This window comes from Euleptes europaea, chromosome 1 (genome assembly GCF_029931775.1).
Source record: "Euleptes europaea isolate rEulEur1 chromosome 1, rEulEur1.hap1, whole genome shotgun sequence".
NCBI lineage: Eukaryota > Metazoa > Chordata > Lepidosauria > Squamata > Sphaerodactylidae > Euleptes > Euleptes europaea.
In genome coordinates, this window is record NC_079312.1 from 48,265,334 (window position 1) to 48,286,012 (window position 20,679).

General features: G+C 45.5%; 1 protein-coding gene across 1 annotated transcript in view; it reads right to left on the reverse strand.

Annotated features, from left to right (window-relative positions):
- Positions 1–12,360: 12,360 nt before the first annotated feature.
- The window catches only part of SUMF1 (sulfatase modifying factor 1), an 83,791-nt gene continuing 75,472 nt past the window's right edge, over positions 12,361–20,679 (reverse strand). The window contains exon 9 of the mRNA XM_056846804.1: positions 12,361–12,531. Coding sequence (XP_056702782.1) covers positions 12,415–12,531 — 117 coding nt within the window. The 3' untranslated portion in view covers positions 12,361–12,414. The remainder of the gene's footprint in view (positions 12,532–20,679) is intronic.

Sequence of the window (20,679 nt, forward strand, 5' to 3'; positions counted from 1 at the left end):
TGGAAAGTGCCGTCAAGTCACAGCTGACTTATGGCAACCCCCGTAGGGTTTTCAAGGCATTGGGAGGTGGTTTGCCATTACCTGCTTCTGAGTGGCCCGAGAGAGTTCTGAGAGAACTGTGACTGGCCCAAGGTCACCTAGCAAGCTTCATGTGGAGGAGTGGGGTATCGAACCCAATTCTCCAGATTATAATCCGCCGCTCTTATTTTCACTATTTCACTATTCTAGGCCTTAACAATGTTCATCACCTCTGCATAGGGTAAGTATTTCAGGACAGGCAAACAACAGTTCACAAAATAAATACTCCAGTTTTCCTGTCAAGATGCCAGCTGAGATACCAAGTCAAAGTTTGCAACCAAACCTTTAACCAACTTCTGTGTGTTTTTGACAACTTTTGATTCCAAATTAAGCTTGGCTAATTTGGCTTGACCCAATTTCAACTGATCTAATTAGCCGGCAAGCATTGTCCTACATTGTGATAGAAATTTCATTTATTTAGATTTAAGTTGAAGCTGCTTTTTCTGACACAAAGGCACTCAAAGCTGTTTATGTTAAAAACGTATGAAATAGTAGCCTATTAAAATCAATCAAAATGCTGTTTTTTCAAAATTTAACACCATGGAAACAGAAAATCTAGAAAAGTAAATCAGAGTTCAGAGGTGTTTTGCCATTGCCTGCCTTTCTCACCCACTGCTAGGGGTAGGCAGGACTAAACTAACAACTTCCTGTCTCCTGGCGAGGAACACCTCCCCTTCCAGTTATTCTACAGCAAGCTAAAGAGACAGGGAAAAGCACTCACAAACAAGGAGTACAAACAATAATAAGCTGAATGATAAACTTAGAACCAATCTATATGTATTGCTACAATATTATTAGGCCAATTGAATCTGTAGGCCAGTTTGGTGTGCTTCAGTCCATCCTCATAAGATGATGTTGCCATCTCCAGGTGGGCAAGATGCCCTTCTACTTCAGAGCGGAAAGGACCTTCTCGGTAAGTAAACAATGTACCTTTCCCGCTCTGAAGGAAGGGCATCTTGATCTTTGGGATCTCCAAGAGCAATGATATAACGGGTGGGAAATCAGTCCTCATCATCTTCCACCACGGGCTGTAAAATACATCTGCCGAATGCTGCTTCAGCGGATGCCATAGTATTGATTCGATAATGTCTAATGAAAGTAGTCACGTTGGACCAAGTAGCCGCTTTACAGATCTCTTGGTTGAGGCTTGTTTGAAAAATGCGGCCGATGTGGCTGCGCTTCATAGTGAATGGGCTGTGATCCCATTCGGAACTTGGAGACCACTGGCTAGGTAGGCTTCTCTGATGCATTGTCTAATGGATATGCTGATAGACAATTGGGATATGCGAAGTCCCTTGTTGGGTGCAGAAATTGAGATAAACATAATTCCGTTTTCCTAATGGATTCAGTTCTAGATATATAAATATGAATAGCTCTAAGCAAGTCCAAGGTGTGCCAACTCTGCTTTCTGGGAGTAGAAGGATAAGGACAAAAGGAAGGGAGGTGAAGCCCCTGAGACTGATGAAACCAGGAACCCACTTTGGGGGGTGAACGTAGGGATCAGTACGTAGAACGACTTTATCTTTGTGAAAGATACATAAGTCCTTGTGAATAGAGAGGGCACCCAATTCCAAAACCCTCCTGGCAGAGGTTATGGCAACTAAAAATAAGCTCTTCATCCTTACTAATTGTAAGGGAACTTCCCTCATAGGTTCGAAAGGACTTTTGGTTAGAGCAGAAAGTACAGTGTTCAGTCTCCATGTAGGGAAGCGGTGAGTCACCGGAGGGGTAGATTGAGCTACTCCTTTAATAAAAGCCTTAACCTGAGGATGCGACGACAGAGGAATCCCATCAATATCCAGACAAACTGAGGCAATAAGCAGACACTTGCTTTCGTAAGGTTGCCGCTTTAAGGCCCTGCTGGGCACCGTTCTGTAAAAAGTCCATTAACTGAGGTAGCTTTCCAGGTGTATTGATATATCCTTGTAGTAGAAGGATGTCTGGCTTTAAGGATGGTCGTCACCACCTCCATGGAAAGACCAAGGGCTAAGAGCCTTGTCCTTTTCCACATCGAAGCGGTCAATTGAAACCATCCTGGATCTGGATGAATCATTGGTCCCTGTAGAAGGAGATCCGAGGATGTTGGAATCTGCCAAGGTGCCCTGGTGGAGAGCCCCATGAGTGCCAGAAACCACAGCCGGTGTGGCCAATTGGGAGCGATCAGGAAGACTTCCGCTCTCTCTGCCCTTATCTTCCTGATGACCTTCAGAAAGATAGGCAGTGGTGAAAAGGCATATAGGAGACCCGGAGGCCACTGAGTCAGAAGAGTGTCCACTTGCTCTGCTTTCGGATGGTAGAACCGGGAGAATAACCTATCCTCCTGACGATTCTGGACTGAGGCGAACAGATCCACCGTGGGCGTTCCAAACCAGCTGGTGATGGCTTGAAAGACTTGTGTATTCAGCATCCATTCCCCTTCCTGGAGGGTCTGATGGCTTAACCAATCTGCCTGAATATTGTGGATGCCCCGTACATGTTCTGCCCTGAGAGACAAAAGGTGTTTTCCTGCCCAGATCATGATGGCCGATGACTCCTGGTGCAGGCGAGAGGAGCGGGACCCACCCTGCTTGTTGATGTGGGCCTTGGTCGCCACATTGTCCTGATTAGCACGTGTTTGTTTCTGACAAGGTCGTGGAATTTGATGAGGGCTAGGCGTACTGTCCTGAGTTCAAGGAGACTGATGTGGAGAGTTGTTTCTGACTGGCTCCATACTCCCTGAGCCAAAGAGTCTGCCACCATGGCTCCCCATCCCTCGAGGCTGGCATTTGTAAACACCTGGACCGGCTGTCCGACTGTTAGACTGTTGACTTTGGTCCACCATAAGAGGCTCGTCCTGGCTGACTGAGGGAGAGGGTCTTATCTATCTTGTGTGTGATGAACAGCTGGAATGGACGCAGTGCTGCTTGAAGTGGTCGGGAGTGGAAGTGAGCCCAAGGAATCAGGCCTAGTGTCAGGCCCGTCTTAGCCTGACTTTGCTCCAAACCTGTCTAACTAGGCCCAGGTCACATGCCTCCTGGTTCTCATGCTTTGTACAGAATGCCTCCCTTCCCACATCTGCGGTATGTGTGGCCAGGCCATCCTGTTTACCACCAGCTGCATTCCATTCCTGTTATGCTTTGTTCTTCTTTGTTATGGCTTCCTACCCCGAGAACACTTATCATAGATTCGACTGGCCTGTATGACACTATGCAATGTATATTAACTCTGTAAATGTACTCTGTCCTCCATTAGCAGCCTCGTCTTGCCGGACTGGCAGTCAGCTGCTGACTTTGTCCAAGCTTGCTCTCAAATAAAGCCTACCTGCTTCAGAACCTACCTGAGCACGTTTTACTTGAGGGACATTGAGGGACAAAAATCTGAGCCTGACAATCCTTTTCTTCGTTCCCTTCTCACGACTGTGACTGCGGTAAGCTATGGCAGAGAACGGGGATCCCAACCCCATGTCTGACGAGCAGAAGCCGTCTGATGGGCAGCAGCCAGAGGAACAGAAGCCCGACTTGTCGGGGGGGGGGCAACCCGAGGAACGCCCGCTGGGAGAGCCGCGATTTCACCCTGGCTTTTGCCTGAGTTCCTGGTTGGATACCATGAGGCCTAGGAGCCTTGTCAGAGCCATCAGTCGATGTCATGACGACTTTACCGTGGACTTGGCCGCCGCCGCAATTTTGCGGGCCTTGTCTGTTGGGAGGAAAATACTGAATTGGTAGTGGAATCTATGACCACTCCCAGATATAGGATCCTTTGTGATGGGCTTAGCAAGCTTTTGGCTTTGATTATAAGATAGCTGTGCATTTCGAGTGCCATGATGACTCGAGTGGAATGCTGAAGTGCCAGGTTGTATGAGGTGGTGCATATGAGTAGGTCGTCTAGGTAAGGATGTACTTGGATTCCTTCCTTCCTTAACTTGCCACAATAGCTACCATCACTTTGGGGAGAAAAATAAACTCGGGGGGGGGCAGATGTCAACCCAAATGGTAGTGCCCTGAACTGTAAATGAAGGTTCATATAGTTGAATCTCAGAAGGTGCCGGTGGGACTGATGGATGGGGATATGCATATAAGCCTCTGTGAGATCTATGGATGTCATGAAGGTGTTTGGAAGCAGTGCCTCTATGATGGTTCGCAGTGTCTCCATGCAAAAATGTTTGGCCTGGATGAATCGAGAAATTTGAGATCCAGGATAGCCCTCCAGTCCCATTCTTTTGGGGATTGTGAAAAATATGGAGTAAACTCCCTGGAGACGTTCCTGAATAGGTACTTCCTCTATGGCCCTGATCTGGATCAAGTGAGGAATGGCTTCCATCATTCTCCCATGTTTTACAGCACTGTGGTAGCATGGCAATGCGACAAAGCAATCTGGAGGCTTGCAATGATAGGAGCATCTACCACAGGCAATTCCAACATATCCATTGCATATGAGGCCATATCATACAGTTTCTTGGCATTGCCAGAGAACTGTTTATTATGTAGGGGTTTGTCCCATTCAGCTCTAATAACTTTCTCAAAGTATTCTGGTAAGGGGACCTTAATAGTCTGGGCCTCCATTGTGGGAAATATTCCTTGGAACCTTTACATCTGGATTTAGACTTAGATTCCTCAAGTGCTTCAGCTTCATCAGATAGGTCTAAAGCAAAAAGTGCCTTGGCCAAAAGAGGCTGGAAATCATCAGAACAGCACAGCCGAGGCTGCTGTTCCTGAACAATGGGGAGTTCTGTGTCTGAAACGAACTCTCCCTCCTTATTGTCAGCCCCAGAATCCCTATCTACAGGGTAGGTTTCATTTCTCTGCTCTTGGATATTTGGCACTGCTTTCATAGCTGCCTTAGTGGGCCACTGCATAGAGGGGGCGCTTTGGCTGTAGCCAGGCTCCTCCTGAATTGGTTCAAATATGCCTGAGGATCCAGGGAAAGATGTCCAACTATATGAAAACCCTTGAGGAAGTGGCTGAAGGTGTTTTAGGAGGGTAACCCTGCTGGAAGGGTAGGATAAGAGATTGGAGTCTCTGAAAATGTCTTTCCATGGAGCCCTCTATCATATTATATACCTGTTCAAATGTGGGGTTCTTGGGGGGGTCCCCCTTCCTCAGAAGGGGGGTTACTTTACCCTCTGTAGGTATCCTGGGCTCCACATCCAAAGGCACAGCAGAGGATCCAGCGGGGACCTTAGAGGTCGAAGCAGAACTCTGCTTAAGCTGGCACTTGCGGCTGCTGCCTCCCCCCCCCCCCATTAGACTTGTTTTTCTTCAGCGATTTTCCAGCTGAAGTAGATGGTGGCGGGGACTTTCCAGTCTCCCTCTCCGATAGTCCACCAGGGCGGCTAAAGGCGGGGTCCGATTTTTAGGCCAATTCTTGATCTGCATCGGAAAGGAGCTCGATGTCCTTTGATGCAGCTTCTCCAGCAGGCATTTCATTTGCCGCCTCTTTCCCACGGCTTAGCTGTTCTCCTGCGGCTCAGCTGATAGTCGGCAGAGCCGGGAGCTTAAATTTAAAAAGCGATTGGATATGGCAAGGTAAGGAAAATGATCTATTCTAACCTAATTTCACTAGACCTAGGCAGCAGCTATGGCTGCAACGCTCTCACCCCAGCAAAGGCAGGAGAAGAACTGGAAGGGGAGGTGTTCCTCACCAGGAGACAGGAAGTTGTTAGTTTAGTCCTGCCTACCTCTAGAAATGGGCGAGAAACACCCAAAGATCAAGATGCCCTTCCTTCAGAGCGGGAAAAGCCTAACATGGTGGCAACAAAGGCTCCCATTACTTGAGATAATTTTATTTGGAGATCTAGCATGATGTAGTGGCTCAGATGCTGGAAATAGGTATTAGAACAACAAGAGTAGTTGGGTTTTATATGCTGATTTTCTCTACCTTAGTGGGTTTTTATATGCTGATTTTATCAACCTTTACAATCTCCTTCCCTTCCTCTCCCCACAACAGACACCTTGTGAGGTAGGTGAGGCTGAGAGAGCTCGAAGAGAACTGTGACCAGCCCGAGGTCACCCAGCTGGCTTAATGTGTAGGAGTGGAGAAACCAACCTGGTTCACCAGATTAGAGTCCACCGCTCATGTAGAGGAGCGGGGAATCAAACCTAGTTCTCCAGATCAGAGTCCACCACTCTTAACCACTACAGCATGCTGGCTCTCAAGGAGATATGAGTACCCCTAGATATACATCAGTGCAAACATGACTCACTTTCCAGTTTCACTCAAATCCATATTATAATAGTGTGAGCATAAGGAAGAACCCCTCTTTTCATTCCTGTACTAAACACATTGCTGGTTTAGTTTCTATACCTGGTTCAAGGCAATATCCTTGATCTAGGCAGTGACCCACCCAAAAGGCTATAAGGGATCTACTGACAAAGTGGCAATGTTCCTCTACAAACTTGGAATCTGGATAAAGTGAAATAAGTAACAAAAAAAAATGATGGAAAGGAAATTATACAAGCAGCTAGGCTGGAGCATTAACAACATCAAGTATTTAATAGTGTGTTCAGTGCTATCCCACATTAAGAGCCAAATATTCCAAGCTTCCACACCTTCTGTGCAATGAATTGCACTTAAAAATTGAGAGACAAAAGGCCAAAGAGGTAAAGCGAGAGAGTAAAGTTGGGCTATGACTATATCTATCTGTGATGGTCCAGTAAAGGTCTGATACCCCAGGATTTTGGCTGTCTAGGCAGCAAATAACTCAAAAGTAATCCCAGAGGAAGAGCAGCAGAGATGTGTTATACGTGTCACATTAGATACTCTGCAGCACTCAAGGCAGAGGTAGCCCTGGGCAAGTAAAACTCAGTCCAGGAACAGATTCTTTCTGACTTTGATTATAAGGCAAGAGGCTTGAGTCAGAAACAAAATTCCATGCCTTCTTTCCATGCTTAGAAGACAGAGCGGAGGCAAAGAGTGCTTTCAGGTATTCCTACCCACCCCCACCCCCCCAAAAAAAGAGAAGAGTCATCCTGAATCATAGGAACATGTCCAAAAAAGGTAAAAGAGGAGACATCTCTACATGGAGACAACTGTTTGGGGGCAATGTTTACCACATTGAACTGTGGGTTTGGCAGGCAATTCAGAGTCCAATTTACATTGTGGGACAGTCTGACCTGTTTATGGGAAATGCTGATATGGCTATAATTATTTCCCTGGCAGTACGTCTAACATGGCAGGATCCTTTTGAGGCTAACAGCTTGCCGACTGATCATGTGAGAGGCCTCGGTTAATACTGTGATTTCCTGATATCTAGTGAAGCTCACTTCTGTTTGAAATGACTGTTCTATTTAGTAAGTGTGATGAGATTAGGCACAGTCCCAGTTATGCTGCCTCTCCTACTTATGTTATAATCATTGGCCAAAACTGGCTTTCAAGCCATGTGAAGATGCAGGGAAGATGGTCTGAGGCTGGGGTTGCCAGCAGGCCCGGAGAAAAATATCTCATCCCTCTAAATAGAAGCTTAATGCACGGAAGTAGTAGCTGAAGTTGTTCATGGTATGGTGGTAAATAACATCCAAGGGACATGACATTTTTCCTGCAGGAAACTGGTAACCCTGTCCCAAGCTCAAGATGGTTTTTTTGGGGGGGGGAAGGGAAGTTCAAACTAAAGTGAAAGTTTAATGACAACCTGTGTTCCAATCAATACACTTAAAACTGCTACTTTGAACTACTTTGGGTAGCTTTTTTCACTGTACAAATCCCCCTAATTCAGAGTTTTCCCCACACTTGGACAATGTCAGTGCACCTCTTCTCATTCACCTGCAGCTTTTTTCACTGTACAAATCCCCCTAATTCAGAGTTTTCCCCACACTTGGACAATGTCAGTGCACCTCTTCTCATTCACCTCATATTGGCCGTCTTTCCAATCTCCATTTTACAAATAGGTAAATAAGAAAATGAGTTAGAGTGGAGGTACCCAAAAACCATCACAGTAAGTTCACTGCTAAACAATCCAAATATTTAAAATTCACTACTATCCAGCCGTCTGCACGAATTCTGTTAAGTATAGAACACGTGGAAAATACTAGCTGTTGTCATTCATTGTAGGTCAATATACCTTTTTAAAATTCTTCTTACAAATTATTAAAATTGTGCAATTACCTCACCTACTGATATTGTCTGTGGTTGCCTAAGTATCCCAAAATGGCTGCCACTGTTTTGTTTTGAAGCCTGAAGTGAGTTGGAACAGCATTTCAGGGGGTATTTGGTATTGCCTCAGCAGAAATGATTCACGGGATCCAAGCCACTATCTGTTAACTGGTACAGAATACTAAGAATTGCACCTTGCATGTTCCTAGTATTTGTGGGTATGTAGAAACCTAATATGTACAGATGGTTTTTGCAACTGGCTGGCCATCATGTGAAACAGAATGCTGAAATAGATGGACCTTCTTATGTAGATTTATGTGATAAGACGGGTGGCTGTCCTGCCCTTATTTTAGACATGTACAAATTCCCTGTAACTGAGTTTTGAATGTGCAGAATCATAGCAACATCCAGTCAGAGGGAAACAGAGTCACCAGCAGACTCCTAGTTGTTCTGCAGATAAACGGTCAGTGGGCTAGAAGTTTGAAGCAGGTACAACATACTAGTTATTTGATTAATGTTACAGAAGGAAAGTGATCTTACACCAGAATGAATCTATCTTCTGAAAGAAGTAGACTGAATATACCTGGACTGCTGTGACTGAGGCATCTGGCTGATTTAAAGAACTCCTGAAGTTGAAGCTGTCATCTGTTCATTGTTTGAAACAGTTGTCAGTCTGGGCTGAAAGTGGTTTAAAGCTCTGAAGGGAGTCGTGTTAACTTGCATTTAAACCCCTCTGTTACACTAATTCTCTGAAAAGGGAAGGGTTTTCCTCAGCAGAAAGCTGTGAGGCTACTTGGTTGCTGCAGTATCCAAACAGCAGATACCGTTAAACACCGGTAAGGAAGTAAATAAATAAATTTGTTTGATCTATTATAATCTTGCCTCCTATGCCTCTGTCACATTTACAAATAATTCATAATTTCTTAGAACAATGAGCTTGCATTATAGCAACTGAAATAAAGATTGGGACAGGTTAGTTTAAAATCCATTGAGTGGAATTTCTGTCACAAGAGGTCGTTACAAATCAGAAACCACAAGGGATCCCAAAAATAAAAGGAATACAATGATGTGAGCATAATGCTTCTCCCCCATCCTACTTATTTCTGTATTGTATTGAAACTCTCCATGCATCCCTCTCCTTCAATGCCAAAGTTTAACCACATTTCGTAAAAGAACTGAAGCCTGACCACAAAAATAAACTGGGACTATTACGTAAATTGTTCATGCACATATTCCTAATGCGAATAATATACAGTTACTCTCAAGACTCTGTCTCTCTTGGTCTGAAAATAAAATAGACTCATATTTCTTTCTTTATATACAAGGAAGTTAATCCCTCAGGCTAAACAGCCTGCTCCTTCATAAGTGTTAACGGAAGATACCGCTTGTTAAGATGAAGGCCTCTGGTGAGCTGCACAACCTGTAATACTGATAGAAAAAGAAATACTATCCAAAACATATACATAAATCTTCATAAGAATTTATAGAGACCAACCCCAAAAAAGTTCATTTCACTTAAGGCCACTGAAATCAACGGAGACATTAACAATGCAATCCGAATGGGGGGAGTAAAGGGGATCGGGTGGCCTCACCCATGGAGCTCCCAAACAGCTCAGGATACCAACTACGGGCACAACCAATCGTCTCCGTCCCCTACAGTGGCCAAGCCTTCTCCCCAGTGCCCAATTGTGCCCCCCCAGCCCTGTTATTATTTATTATTATTTTATTATTCATTTGACTTCTACCCCGCCTTTTCCCAGCCAAGGTTGGGCACAAGGTGGCCAGCAACCAACAAAATAAGTACCATTTAAATAAACACATTATACAATGTAAAAACAGAATTTAAAATTATTTCCAAAGATAAACTCTGTTCAGGATGCCTCACAATTCAAGAGGTAGGGCGCACGGCCCAGGATGGGACGCTGTCTGACAGCTCCTTGCCATGCGGAATTAAGAGCGAGCGGCTAGGCACTTTGGTGGTGGGGAAAGCTCAGAAACGGCACTTGGCACTACTGGGTGAGCATTTGGCACAAACACCCAAAGAGGGAGCAAAGTCCATACTCTGTGGGTTACCTCCCCCATTTCAGAAACCTAACAGGTACTCCATCTCTGGAGGCAGGGCAACCAGGGGTGGCTGCGCACTTACAGGTAAGCAAGGGCCTTTATTTCAAACCCCCTTCCTTTTCCTTGTGGCCAGAAGCCTCCCTGGCAACTCCACCTCCGGTACCCGAGCCCAGCAGCATGGCAGTTGAGCAGGGACAGCAGGAGCTGCGCACTCCCAGCCCCCCGGCTCCTCACACATAAGGGGGATTGGTGCATCGGGTGTGGGATGAGAGATCTCTTGGGGGAGGGGGCCCACGTTTTCGGCTCTGCACTTTGCCGGGCTCTCCATCAGACAGGGCACTTGGGGGGAGCATGTTTTGAATGGCGCCAGCTTCTGGGGGGTTGGTGGCTGTGGCAGAGTACCACCCCATGGGACGCAGAGCGGGCTCCCAGGTGATCGCTGAAGGATACGCCTGAGCCCATCAAGGCGCTCTCGGCCGCTTGTTGTCTCTGTTTCGTTGTTCTGCAGGTGAAAACCCAACAGGGAAAACATTGCCTCAGGCCACTTCCCCCCACCCCCTCCTGCCCTGTTCTGTGTCCTGGTCACAGACCAAGCCTGCCTTCAGTAATGGGCAGTTGTCTTCAGTCAGCTGCTCCATGTGCGTCTCCGCCTCACACGCATGTCCTCCGCCCTAGGAGAGGAACATCCATGTTCCCCCTGTGGTTTTGCAGAGGTGGTCTCTGGTCTCAGCCCCTTCCCCCGTTAAGTGTTTAATAAAGTGTCAGTACTCGCCACAACTGTTTCTCAGTGTGAGGGTTGTTGTCTCAAGGTGGTTGGGGGGGGGTATTTTCGAAGGTACAGGCTACAATCTGCCTGTGGAGCTGCTGGTGCCTAACCTGCAAATAACCACACCTCAGGTTTGGTAGCCCAAGGGGTCCAAGGCAGTGGGCCCCTGAACAGGGTGCCCCCAGCAGTTTACAAACATCATGCATGGAGGGCATTCTGGAGCAAGGAGTGCTTCTTGAACAAACAGGGGGGTTATTGGTGGGGTAGAAGTCAAATAAATAATGATAATGGGGCTGCATCAAAGAGGAACGGGTCAGCTCAAGACACGGTTGGGGTGATGCATTAGATTGATCATCAGAAGGAGCTTTGGAAAGTACAAAAAGGTCCATGAATCATTGCCTGACCTTGACAGCTGCATTTTGTCCATCTGGGGGTCAAATGGGTGCGGTGGCCTGTGATAAATGAGTTGTCGCCAGTGTTTCCACAGCACAGCTGGCTGGCAGCTGTGAAAAGCAAGGTTGGTCAATTTGGGGGGGGGGGCTGGCCCTACGGAGGCCTGGAAGGGACAAATGGCTCCCAGCAATCTTGGTCCCATTTGAGTATGCTGATCAAGGGAAACAACAAGAAAAAGCAGCAACGTTCGGGCTGAACAGGGGAAAGTTTTTTTAAAAGGAAGAGTCCTGGGTGCTGCATGGGGTGGGGTGTGATAGTGGGCAATGGGAACGGTGCTGCAAGTTGGCAGAGCTTGCCTGCCCTGTCTTGTCACAGCACCGCCACCTCACTGCAACACTTGTATGGTGCAGCTGCTGTGGAAGCTAGCGCAGTTGTGGCCACTGAGCGCCAGCTACAGCCACTTTTTCACTGCCACAGTTAAGCTGCTGTTGGCTGCTGCAGCGCAGGCAGCCCTCAGGATTGCTCTGTTTCGTTTCGTTTTATTATTAGATTTTTATCCCGCCCTTTCCCTGCCAAAGCTGGGCTCGGGGAGGCTGTAAATGTGGTTCATTTGCTTTGCAGGGACCGTGATTGTTGTTTTTGGAGCTCATGATTATTCCACATACGTAATTCAAAAAGAAATGTACCATGGCGTTACTTGCTAAGACTTCTCTAAAATCACCCAATACTTGTATGATTTCTATAGGATTCCATGCCCCAATTCCTTTTTTTTTTAACAGTCATCATTTTGTTGAGCTTGTGCACTGATTTCAATGTAAAGCAATTAAATATCAAAGTCTGATGTCCTTATTCACAAAGAACAAATCCAGCCCATTTTCTTCAGGAAGATGTTATGGAAGAAAGTTGCCAGCTGATATTTTCGGAATCATTGTCCTCTCTAAAAAAAAAAAAAGTCTCCAGTGCAAGACACGTTATGGGTGTGAGCTGCATCCTCTCCCCTGGAGCACCCTTTGGTGAGATTTTTCGTTCCTCTGCTGCTGCCAGTTTCATTCCTTTAAATAGTCAGGCAAGGTGTCAGCAGCACAGCGGAATCCCAGGTTGGAAGCTGAGCTGTCAGGAGTGTTTTGGCTTCGAGCTGCACATCGATACCTGTAGCAATAGGACTGAAGAGAAGAACAGATTGTTACCACAGGTGCCTGTCCAGTTTTGTTAGGTGAACATGCCACTGTGGCTATCCAGTGGGGAGATACGATATCTACAACAATGAACCTTAGTATCCAAGGAAATAACTTCTTAAAAGCCAGCGTGGTGCAGTGGTTAAGAGTGGTGGATTCGAATCTGGAGAACTGAGCATGATTCCCCACTCCTCCACATGAGTGGCGGGCTCTAATCTAGTGAACCGGGTTGGTTTCCCTACTCCTACATATGAAGCCAGCTGGGTTTTCTTGGGCTAGTCACAGTTCTCTTTGAGCTCTCTCAGCCTCACCTACCTCGCAAGGTGTCTGTTGTGGGGAGGGGAAGGTGATTGTAAACCGGTTTGATTCTCCTTAAAAGTTAGAGAACATTTGTAGAGAACTCTTCTTCTTCTTAACTTTAACTGCAGTGGGCAAAGATCTGCCTTATACCACTGCTCCATCTAGCTCAATATTGTCTATTCTGACTAATCATAGTTCTTTAGGATCTGAGACAAAGAAAGGTTTGCCTCACCCCTTGAGATCCTTTAACTGGGGATCCCAGGGATCACAAAGCATGCATGTAAAACCTGAGGTCTGCTATGGAGTAACAGTCCCTCTCATGAGAGAGAGACTAGGGCAGAAAACGTTTAAAAAGCCCCCTCCCACAATAGAGGACATGGATCTATCCTTCTAAAGGTGGTGGTGGTGATTTTCTCCAGTGCCAAGAATATTCCCCTGACAGAAGAAGCTAATTGTCAGCAGAACGGACTCTTACATTAGGGGAAGGATCCTTGCTCTCTGGTAAAGTGCAACTACCAGCAAACCAGATCTATAGTAGATATAGTATAGTAATTTGCTGCCCTTTGATGGTGCCCCCAAAATCTACCATCAACATGGAGTAACTGTAAAGCTGGCTCTGAAAAAAACTTCCTTGTGGGGTGGAGGGAAATGGCCAACTGTTCTAAGCATAAACAGTATCAACACTTAATACCTCAGCTTTTGTCATGGCTTCCACTTACAGAAATATCAGGCATTATCTCCATTAGTAATACAATATTCTATGAACTTTTAAATTAGATATAAATTATTCTCAGGTAGAAAGAGGTACTCTGAGTAGCTTCCGGGTTTTCTGGTGTATTTGTTTAGGATATTTCTATGCCCCCTCTTCAGAGTCCTGCTCAAGGCGGCTTTCAATTAAAACAATGTTAACAATATAAAAAAACCAAGTCATTAAAAATAAGCCATTTAAATTGTACATACTCATTGATCTAAACCTTTCTCACGCAATAATTTCATCCTGGAAGACTTGGTGGTACCCTTAAACCAGGGGTGGGGAACGTCAGGCCTGGGGCCGTGTAAGGCCTGCAAAATCATTTGGTCTGGTTCTTTGTGGGTCCTGGTAGATCTCTAGCTCAGAAGGATATAAAACTGGTGATCCGCCCCCTCCCGCAGACAGGAATAGCCTCTATTCAAGGCATATGTGAGTTTGTTTTGCTGAGAAAAGGAACCTTTTCCCCCCTTGCAGAAGACTTGTTAGCTATGGAGCTGCTAGGACCGCCCAAGAAACTTTGTTAACCCTTTCCCACCTGGGCCATGGAGAAAAGTATTCCCTCTGTACTACAAGAGGGCTGGGGGCGGAAGTGGCGTTAATGGAGGGGTTAAAGGGGGCAGGGCCAGAATGCGTGGGGGGGGGGAGTTCTTAGCCAGTATGTCTTCATTTCACCCCTGCAGGCAGAGGTTGCAGGAGCCGGCTGCACAATCCAGCCCCGACCATGCGGAGCAGGAGCAACTCCGGTGTGTGACTGGACGGCTACGCCAAGCTGGTGCAACACACCGTCCTGTGCCACCAGTGGGCGAGTGCGCCACCGGTTGGATGCCCACCTGCTTGCCCTCACCGGGGGGGGAGTCATCTGGGGCAGCTGCCTGGTTGGGGCTTGGTCACCTAATTTTTAAGTTGATAATTTTGTATGGCCCGCAAATGAGGTTTTAAATATTCAAATGGCCCTTGGCGGAAAAAAGGTTCCTCACCCCTGCCTTGAACCAACAGTGTAACCCAAAACAGTGGTACACTCAGGGCTTAGAAGGATTGTTATGATAGAACTGCAAAATTTACTAGGAATAGAAAATGGAAAACATCTTTTCCAACAAGGACACAAAGGAGTCTTGGGAACATGTGATCAGCGCAGGTCTGCTTTTGACACATCTCTCAGCATGTGGCCTGCTATAACAAGTAAGTAACAACTTTAATGTTCAGAAGTCCTAGCAATAATGTCTTGCCACCTTTGCTGCGGCTTCAACAAGTATTTTCCTTTCTTTTCCAAGCTTTTTAAAAAAAACCTTTTCCTGATTTTCTTCTGTTGTTGCGTCTGCCTCCCTAGCATTTGTTTCAGCCTCCTTGGGGAGGCTGTCTTCACATTTGAGAACCAAGAAAGTAGGAGAACGATAGGATCTTTGTTGCTATAGTGATCTCAGTTCCTTGCAATCTTAAGCATACATGTGTGACACTATCTATGTGAAACGGGGTGGTAGTGGCAACGGCAATCTCTTTACCAATGGTAAAGTGGGAGAGTGCCACACCAGATTCAAATATTATGTCTTTGACCGTGAAGCAAATGACAATCCTGGAGTTAGAGGCTGGGCACCTATATTTGCATTGTTACCTCTTGCAAGGCCAGAAGAAAGAAATATATTTTTCTTTCTCTAGTGCAGTCAATATTGGAAATACCCAGATTTTTGACGGTTCCTCTGATCCCGAGACATTCAAAAACATCTACCTCAGAATATCACAGAAGAGCCAACTTGCATATCAATTTTTTTTGTACGTTGAAACCAAACTGTTTATATTTTCAGTAGACCTAGGTGTGTTTATCTCGTCTTGGGAAACATAAGGTAGACACATGTTCAAGAATGCACAAAACTGGTTTATTGCATCTATGTTCACTGACAGCAAGTAATTTTTGATTCCCTTATCCAAATAGCAGCAATGTATAAGTGCATGGAAGCTAAGTACAAAACCCAGATGTCTCACACTGTGGGGCAAAACTCAATCACCAATAAGCCAACCTCTTTCCTTTATCTCTTTTGGAGCAGCTGTTTCATATCCAGCTGCATTAACAGGATCAGGACATAAATCAGTTTTTAAAAAAAATTCCAATCTGTGTTTGATGCAAAGACTGAACAAGTTCCATCTCATTTTTTTTTGCCAGTAGAGGTTAATCTTTAAATAGCATCCATATTATGGTTCAGCTCCTGATTAAATGTCATGTGGCATACAAATAGTGCCATCCCTCCCCGGACTGTACAAACCCCACATCTGGATAACTCTTAAATTCCCCCCACCATGGGCTTTCACCTTATTAAATGGAATCAACTTACTATTGGTAATGTTTTGCTGACTGCAATAAGTCCGATCCTGTACTTTGTAGGTCAAATCCATAATTGGATTTGGTTTGCCTACCTCCTATGAAATTGTAGAAAAATATAGAAGCATGCTTAATAAGGCAAAATGTTCCAATTTTACTTTCAACGCTTCGTTCTGCGGGCAATGCTGTATCTAGAAAAGCCACCCACGTGCCTTATCTTACTGATGAAATTGACACAGTCAACAGTTATTGCTGTGCATGACATTAAAATGACTTTCCCCAATAGGCAAGATTAGCCCTCAGCTCAAGCAAGCCCTTCCCCATTTCCCTTCTGCATTAAAGCTAAGTTTACAGATGTCATGGGTCAGTGACTGTCTTTAAATTAAGATGACATGGAGCAGAGAAGGACTGACATGTCTAGAAGACTCCTACATGAACTGACTGAAAATTTCAAGAGTGAGGGAGAAAGACAGAAACATACATCTTTGCTCTAGGATTTCTACATTGCCAGTCAGGGTAAGAATTCGATTATCCTGATATAACAAGGATGGATTAAAAGCGACAGACCAGCATATTAATAAAATCATCAGATACAAGACGCGACACTTTGATGTTGTATCCATCTCTCCCCAAAACCCCTTAGCTGCCATTGCTACTACAATTCTTGTTTCTTTCCTAAAACTTTAAAAAAAATTCCTCAGAGCCTCCCTGTTCCTTTCTTCTTTGCCCGAGGCAATTCACTGCTCAGTCCACCCAAGTCCAGCCCATTTCACAATGCCTGCGAGCTGAATCTTTGGCCCTCACAACTACAGTGTTGCCACTTGCTTCCTTCTTTTCCGAACTCTTCTTGCCTTTAGCTCTTATTTCCATCCTTTACCTACCCAGAAGCTGTAAGGCAGTTCCTGTGCCTCAGTACGGAAGAAGAATAAAAGTTGGTTTTTATACCCCGCTTTTCTCTCCCATAAGGAGTCTCAAGGCGGCTTACATTCACCTTCCCTTCCTCTTTCCACAATAGGCACCTTGTCAGATGGGTGGGGCTGAGAGAGTTCTGAGAGAACTGTGACTGGCCCAAGGTCACCCAGCAAGGCTTCAGGTGGAGGAGTGGGGAATCGAACCTGGTTCTCCAGATTAGAGTCCGCCACTCATGTGGAGGAGCGGGGAATCAAGCCCAGTTCGTCAGATTAGAGTCCACTGCTCTTAACTACACCACGCTGGCTCTACACTGGCTGACCAGGAGATGCAGATTTGAATCCAGCATAGCGTTTCTGGGGGTGAAAGCAGCATGAAATATCACACACACCCCGTCTTGTGCCTGGGGAAGAAGGAACCTTTAGGAACAGAATATCAGAGGGCATTTCAGACTGCTGCAGGAGTGGGGAGCAGCAAAAGTACGAGCTCTGTGGCCAGGAGGCCTGGCACCTAAAGAAACACCATGCTATTGGCATGTTTGAAACAGGAAAGACAGCCAGATGCCTTGCCACAGTTCCAGCTTGGTCCCTGGCTTGAACAAAGACCTCAAAATAAGCCTAAATTAAACATAAGCCTCCACGAATAAAAATGTCTTCTGCCCTCATCCTTTGTCTTAGGAGGTAGTGGGACGCACTGCAGTCAGTGAAAGAATCTTATTAATTTCCAGAGGCTGCTCTACAATGTCTAGACCTACCAGGATTTGTAAGATATGCATTCCCGGTGGCACTCCTATCAGGAATGTCAGGGACCATGAGAAATACATCTTTCATGCTCTCTAACAGGGCCTAACCAAGGCTCCAAATCAGATCCGTCCAGGCTACCAGGAGACTATTTCTTGCTGTTTCATCCTAGTCATCATCTCTACATTATTTGCATTTCTGAATGACTTACCAAGGCAACTCAAGGACAGGAATTGGGGGAGATCCTGCTAGCAAGCCGCAGCTGAATGCCATCTTGCTGAGTTCCTTCACAGGAACAAGACCTGGGAGTAGTCACAGCTACAAGCCCTTGGCCATGAGCCAGAGGGCTCTTGCCCTTTGGCTCTTAGTCTATAGCATGTCACTGAGCAGAAGATCAGGTAGCAGAGACAGATAAGACCTGCTTGGCACTCAGAAGCCTTTCCCCGCTTTTCCTGTTCGCTTCAGTAGTCCCCCCCCCCACTACTGTTAAGCAGCTTTGGTGAAAAAAGCAGAATAAATAGTTAGTGCTTCAGTCTAGCTTTGCAGTCACCACAGGCTATGCATGTAACGACACAACCATGATTGTTCAAATTTTTCACAAGCAAGCTTCCACCCTACTCAGTATTGCTTGAAAGAATACTGGTGATGTCATATACTTAGCATTAAAAAAAAAAGACTATAGGAACACCTGACTCCTATTCCAATTTGTAACTATAAATGCAATCCGGCAGGTTGATGTTTCTAGCCTTTAAAATGAATGTTTCTAGTTTCAAATATGCATGCATTACTAACAATGCAAATCAGTCTACATCCTTACCAACAATAGCCACTTGATGACCATGATAAGCAATCTCAAGGGCACTGAATACAACGCATCAGCATTATCATCTGCCTACTTAACATGAAAACCAGCGTAACTCATGCAAGATACTAACTATTTTATAAACCTTGACTTTTTCTTATTGAAGAAAGCAGTTTTATTAGAGGTGGTTTTCGTGCTGCCATCAAACAGATGTCAAGATGTAGACTTGCCTGCATTTCATCTTGAGAGCCAGCGTGGCGCAGTGGTTAAGAGCGGTGGTTTGGAGCGGTGGACTCTGATCTGGAGAACTAGGTTTGATTCCCCACTCCTCCACATGAGCGGGTGAGGCTAATCTGGTAAACTGGATTTCTTTCCCCACTCCTACACATTGAGCCAGCTGGATGACCTTGGGCAAGTTACAGCTCTCTCAGCCTCACCTACCTCACAGGGTGTCTGCTGTGGGGAAGGGAAAGGAAGGTTGTAAGCCGGTTTGAGACTCCCTTAAGTGGTAGAGAAAGTCGGCATATAAAAACCAACTCTTCCTCTTCTGTTCCTCACCTTTTTTTTTGATGCTGTATAACAGTGACAAATATTACGATTGCCCAACTGTATATTGCAGCTTAATATATGAAATAAATGTGTCAGACTACCCAATGCAAAAGATAACCCCCTTCCACCACAGTGAGTGGTCAAGCAACCGATGACCACATGATGCAAAAGCATTTTAACACTAATTTATCCTTTTTAAAAAAACATTCTGTCAGACAACAACAATAGCATTGGTGCAAGCCCACAGCAGTTTTTCAACTACTCTTAAGTTAACACCAAAGATAAAGTGATTGGAGAGGTGCAGTGAGTTGATCAACACCAACAGTACATCTTTTCGTATCTTCACAGCCCTGCTCGTGATAGCTAGCAAACTGACTTCAGTAATAATGGGTGGGATCCAAAGGCATTGTTCCACTGGTGTAATGGCACTCATATCAGTGGCAGAGAAGGTTAGCAAAATGTTGCCAATTCCCCCTTCCAACCATAGGCTGCCATTTAGTAACCCATAGTGCTCCAGAAGGAGCCCTGTGGCGCAAAGTGTTAAGCTGCAGTACTGCAGTCAAAAGCTTTGCTCATGACCTGAGTTCGATCCCGACGGAAGTTGGTTTCAGGTAGCCGGCTCAAGGTTGACTCAGCCTTCCATCCTTCCAAGGTCAGTCAAATGAGTACCCAGCTTGCTGGGGGTAAAGGAAAGATGACTGGGGAAGGCACTAGCAAACCACCCTGCAAAGAAAGTCTGCCCTGGAAACTTTGGGATGGGTCAGGAATGACCCGGTGCTTGCACAAGGGACCTTTACTTTTAGTGCTCCAGAAGGTCCCTTGACCCCACTGAGTGGAATTTCAGGGGCTTCGGTGCCCTACAGTGGGTGGGGGAAAGCAAAAAAAGTCCTGCACCACAAGCTTTGCCCTGTTCATGGTGATATGGATCCAGTCTGATGGTTCAGTTTGAGCTAGCCAAACATCTTCCTCATCATTGGAACACTGTCACTGCACCATGTTCAACTGCCTGACTACAGTACATTGCAGTACTAGATAACAGATGTATGAATTGGTAATGTGTGTGTAAAGTGCCGTCAAGTCACAGCCAACTTATGGCGACCCCTTTGGGGAGGTTTTCATAGCAAGAGACTAACAGAGGTGGTTTGCCAGTGCCTTCCTCTGCGTAGCAACCCTGGTATTCCTTGGTGGTCTCCCATCCAAATACTAACCAGGGCTGACCCTGCTTAGCTTCTGAGATCTGACGAGATCAGGCTAGCCTGGGCCATCCAGGTCAGGGCATGAATTGATAATAGGGACAGTTAAATTGCAGAAGAGCAAGAAGCCAATGTTGTAATTGTTCCTCATTAACCTTGTCACATTTCTCAGGAGAGTAATATAGGTTAACATGTTGGCTAAACTTGTATAATGAATTCTTCAAAATCCTCTATTGTCTTGCGGGGGGACAACATCACTCAGCAACGTAACAACCACTCACTTGGCCAGATCACTATTAGAAATTCTTCTCCACATTTCCACCCAGAAGACATTTTAAAGGCATGTATCACTCATGCAGAGTCACTAACCATTCAAGGTATAGAGCCACCTTACTGGTTCTGGGCTTGAACTGTATCTTGGTTTTCAACATTATGGCAATTTGTACTTTCTATCCATGGTACTAGACTACAGTTTTAAAAAAAGGAGCAAATGGAAGAAATCCTGATGACACTCATATGTCTTGTGTGTGGATGTGAATTTCACAGGCTGATGTTATGAAATTGAAATCAAAATGTGCATG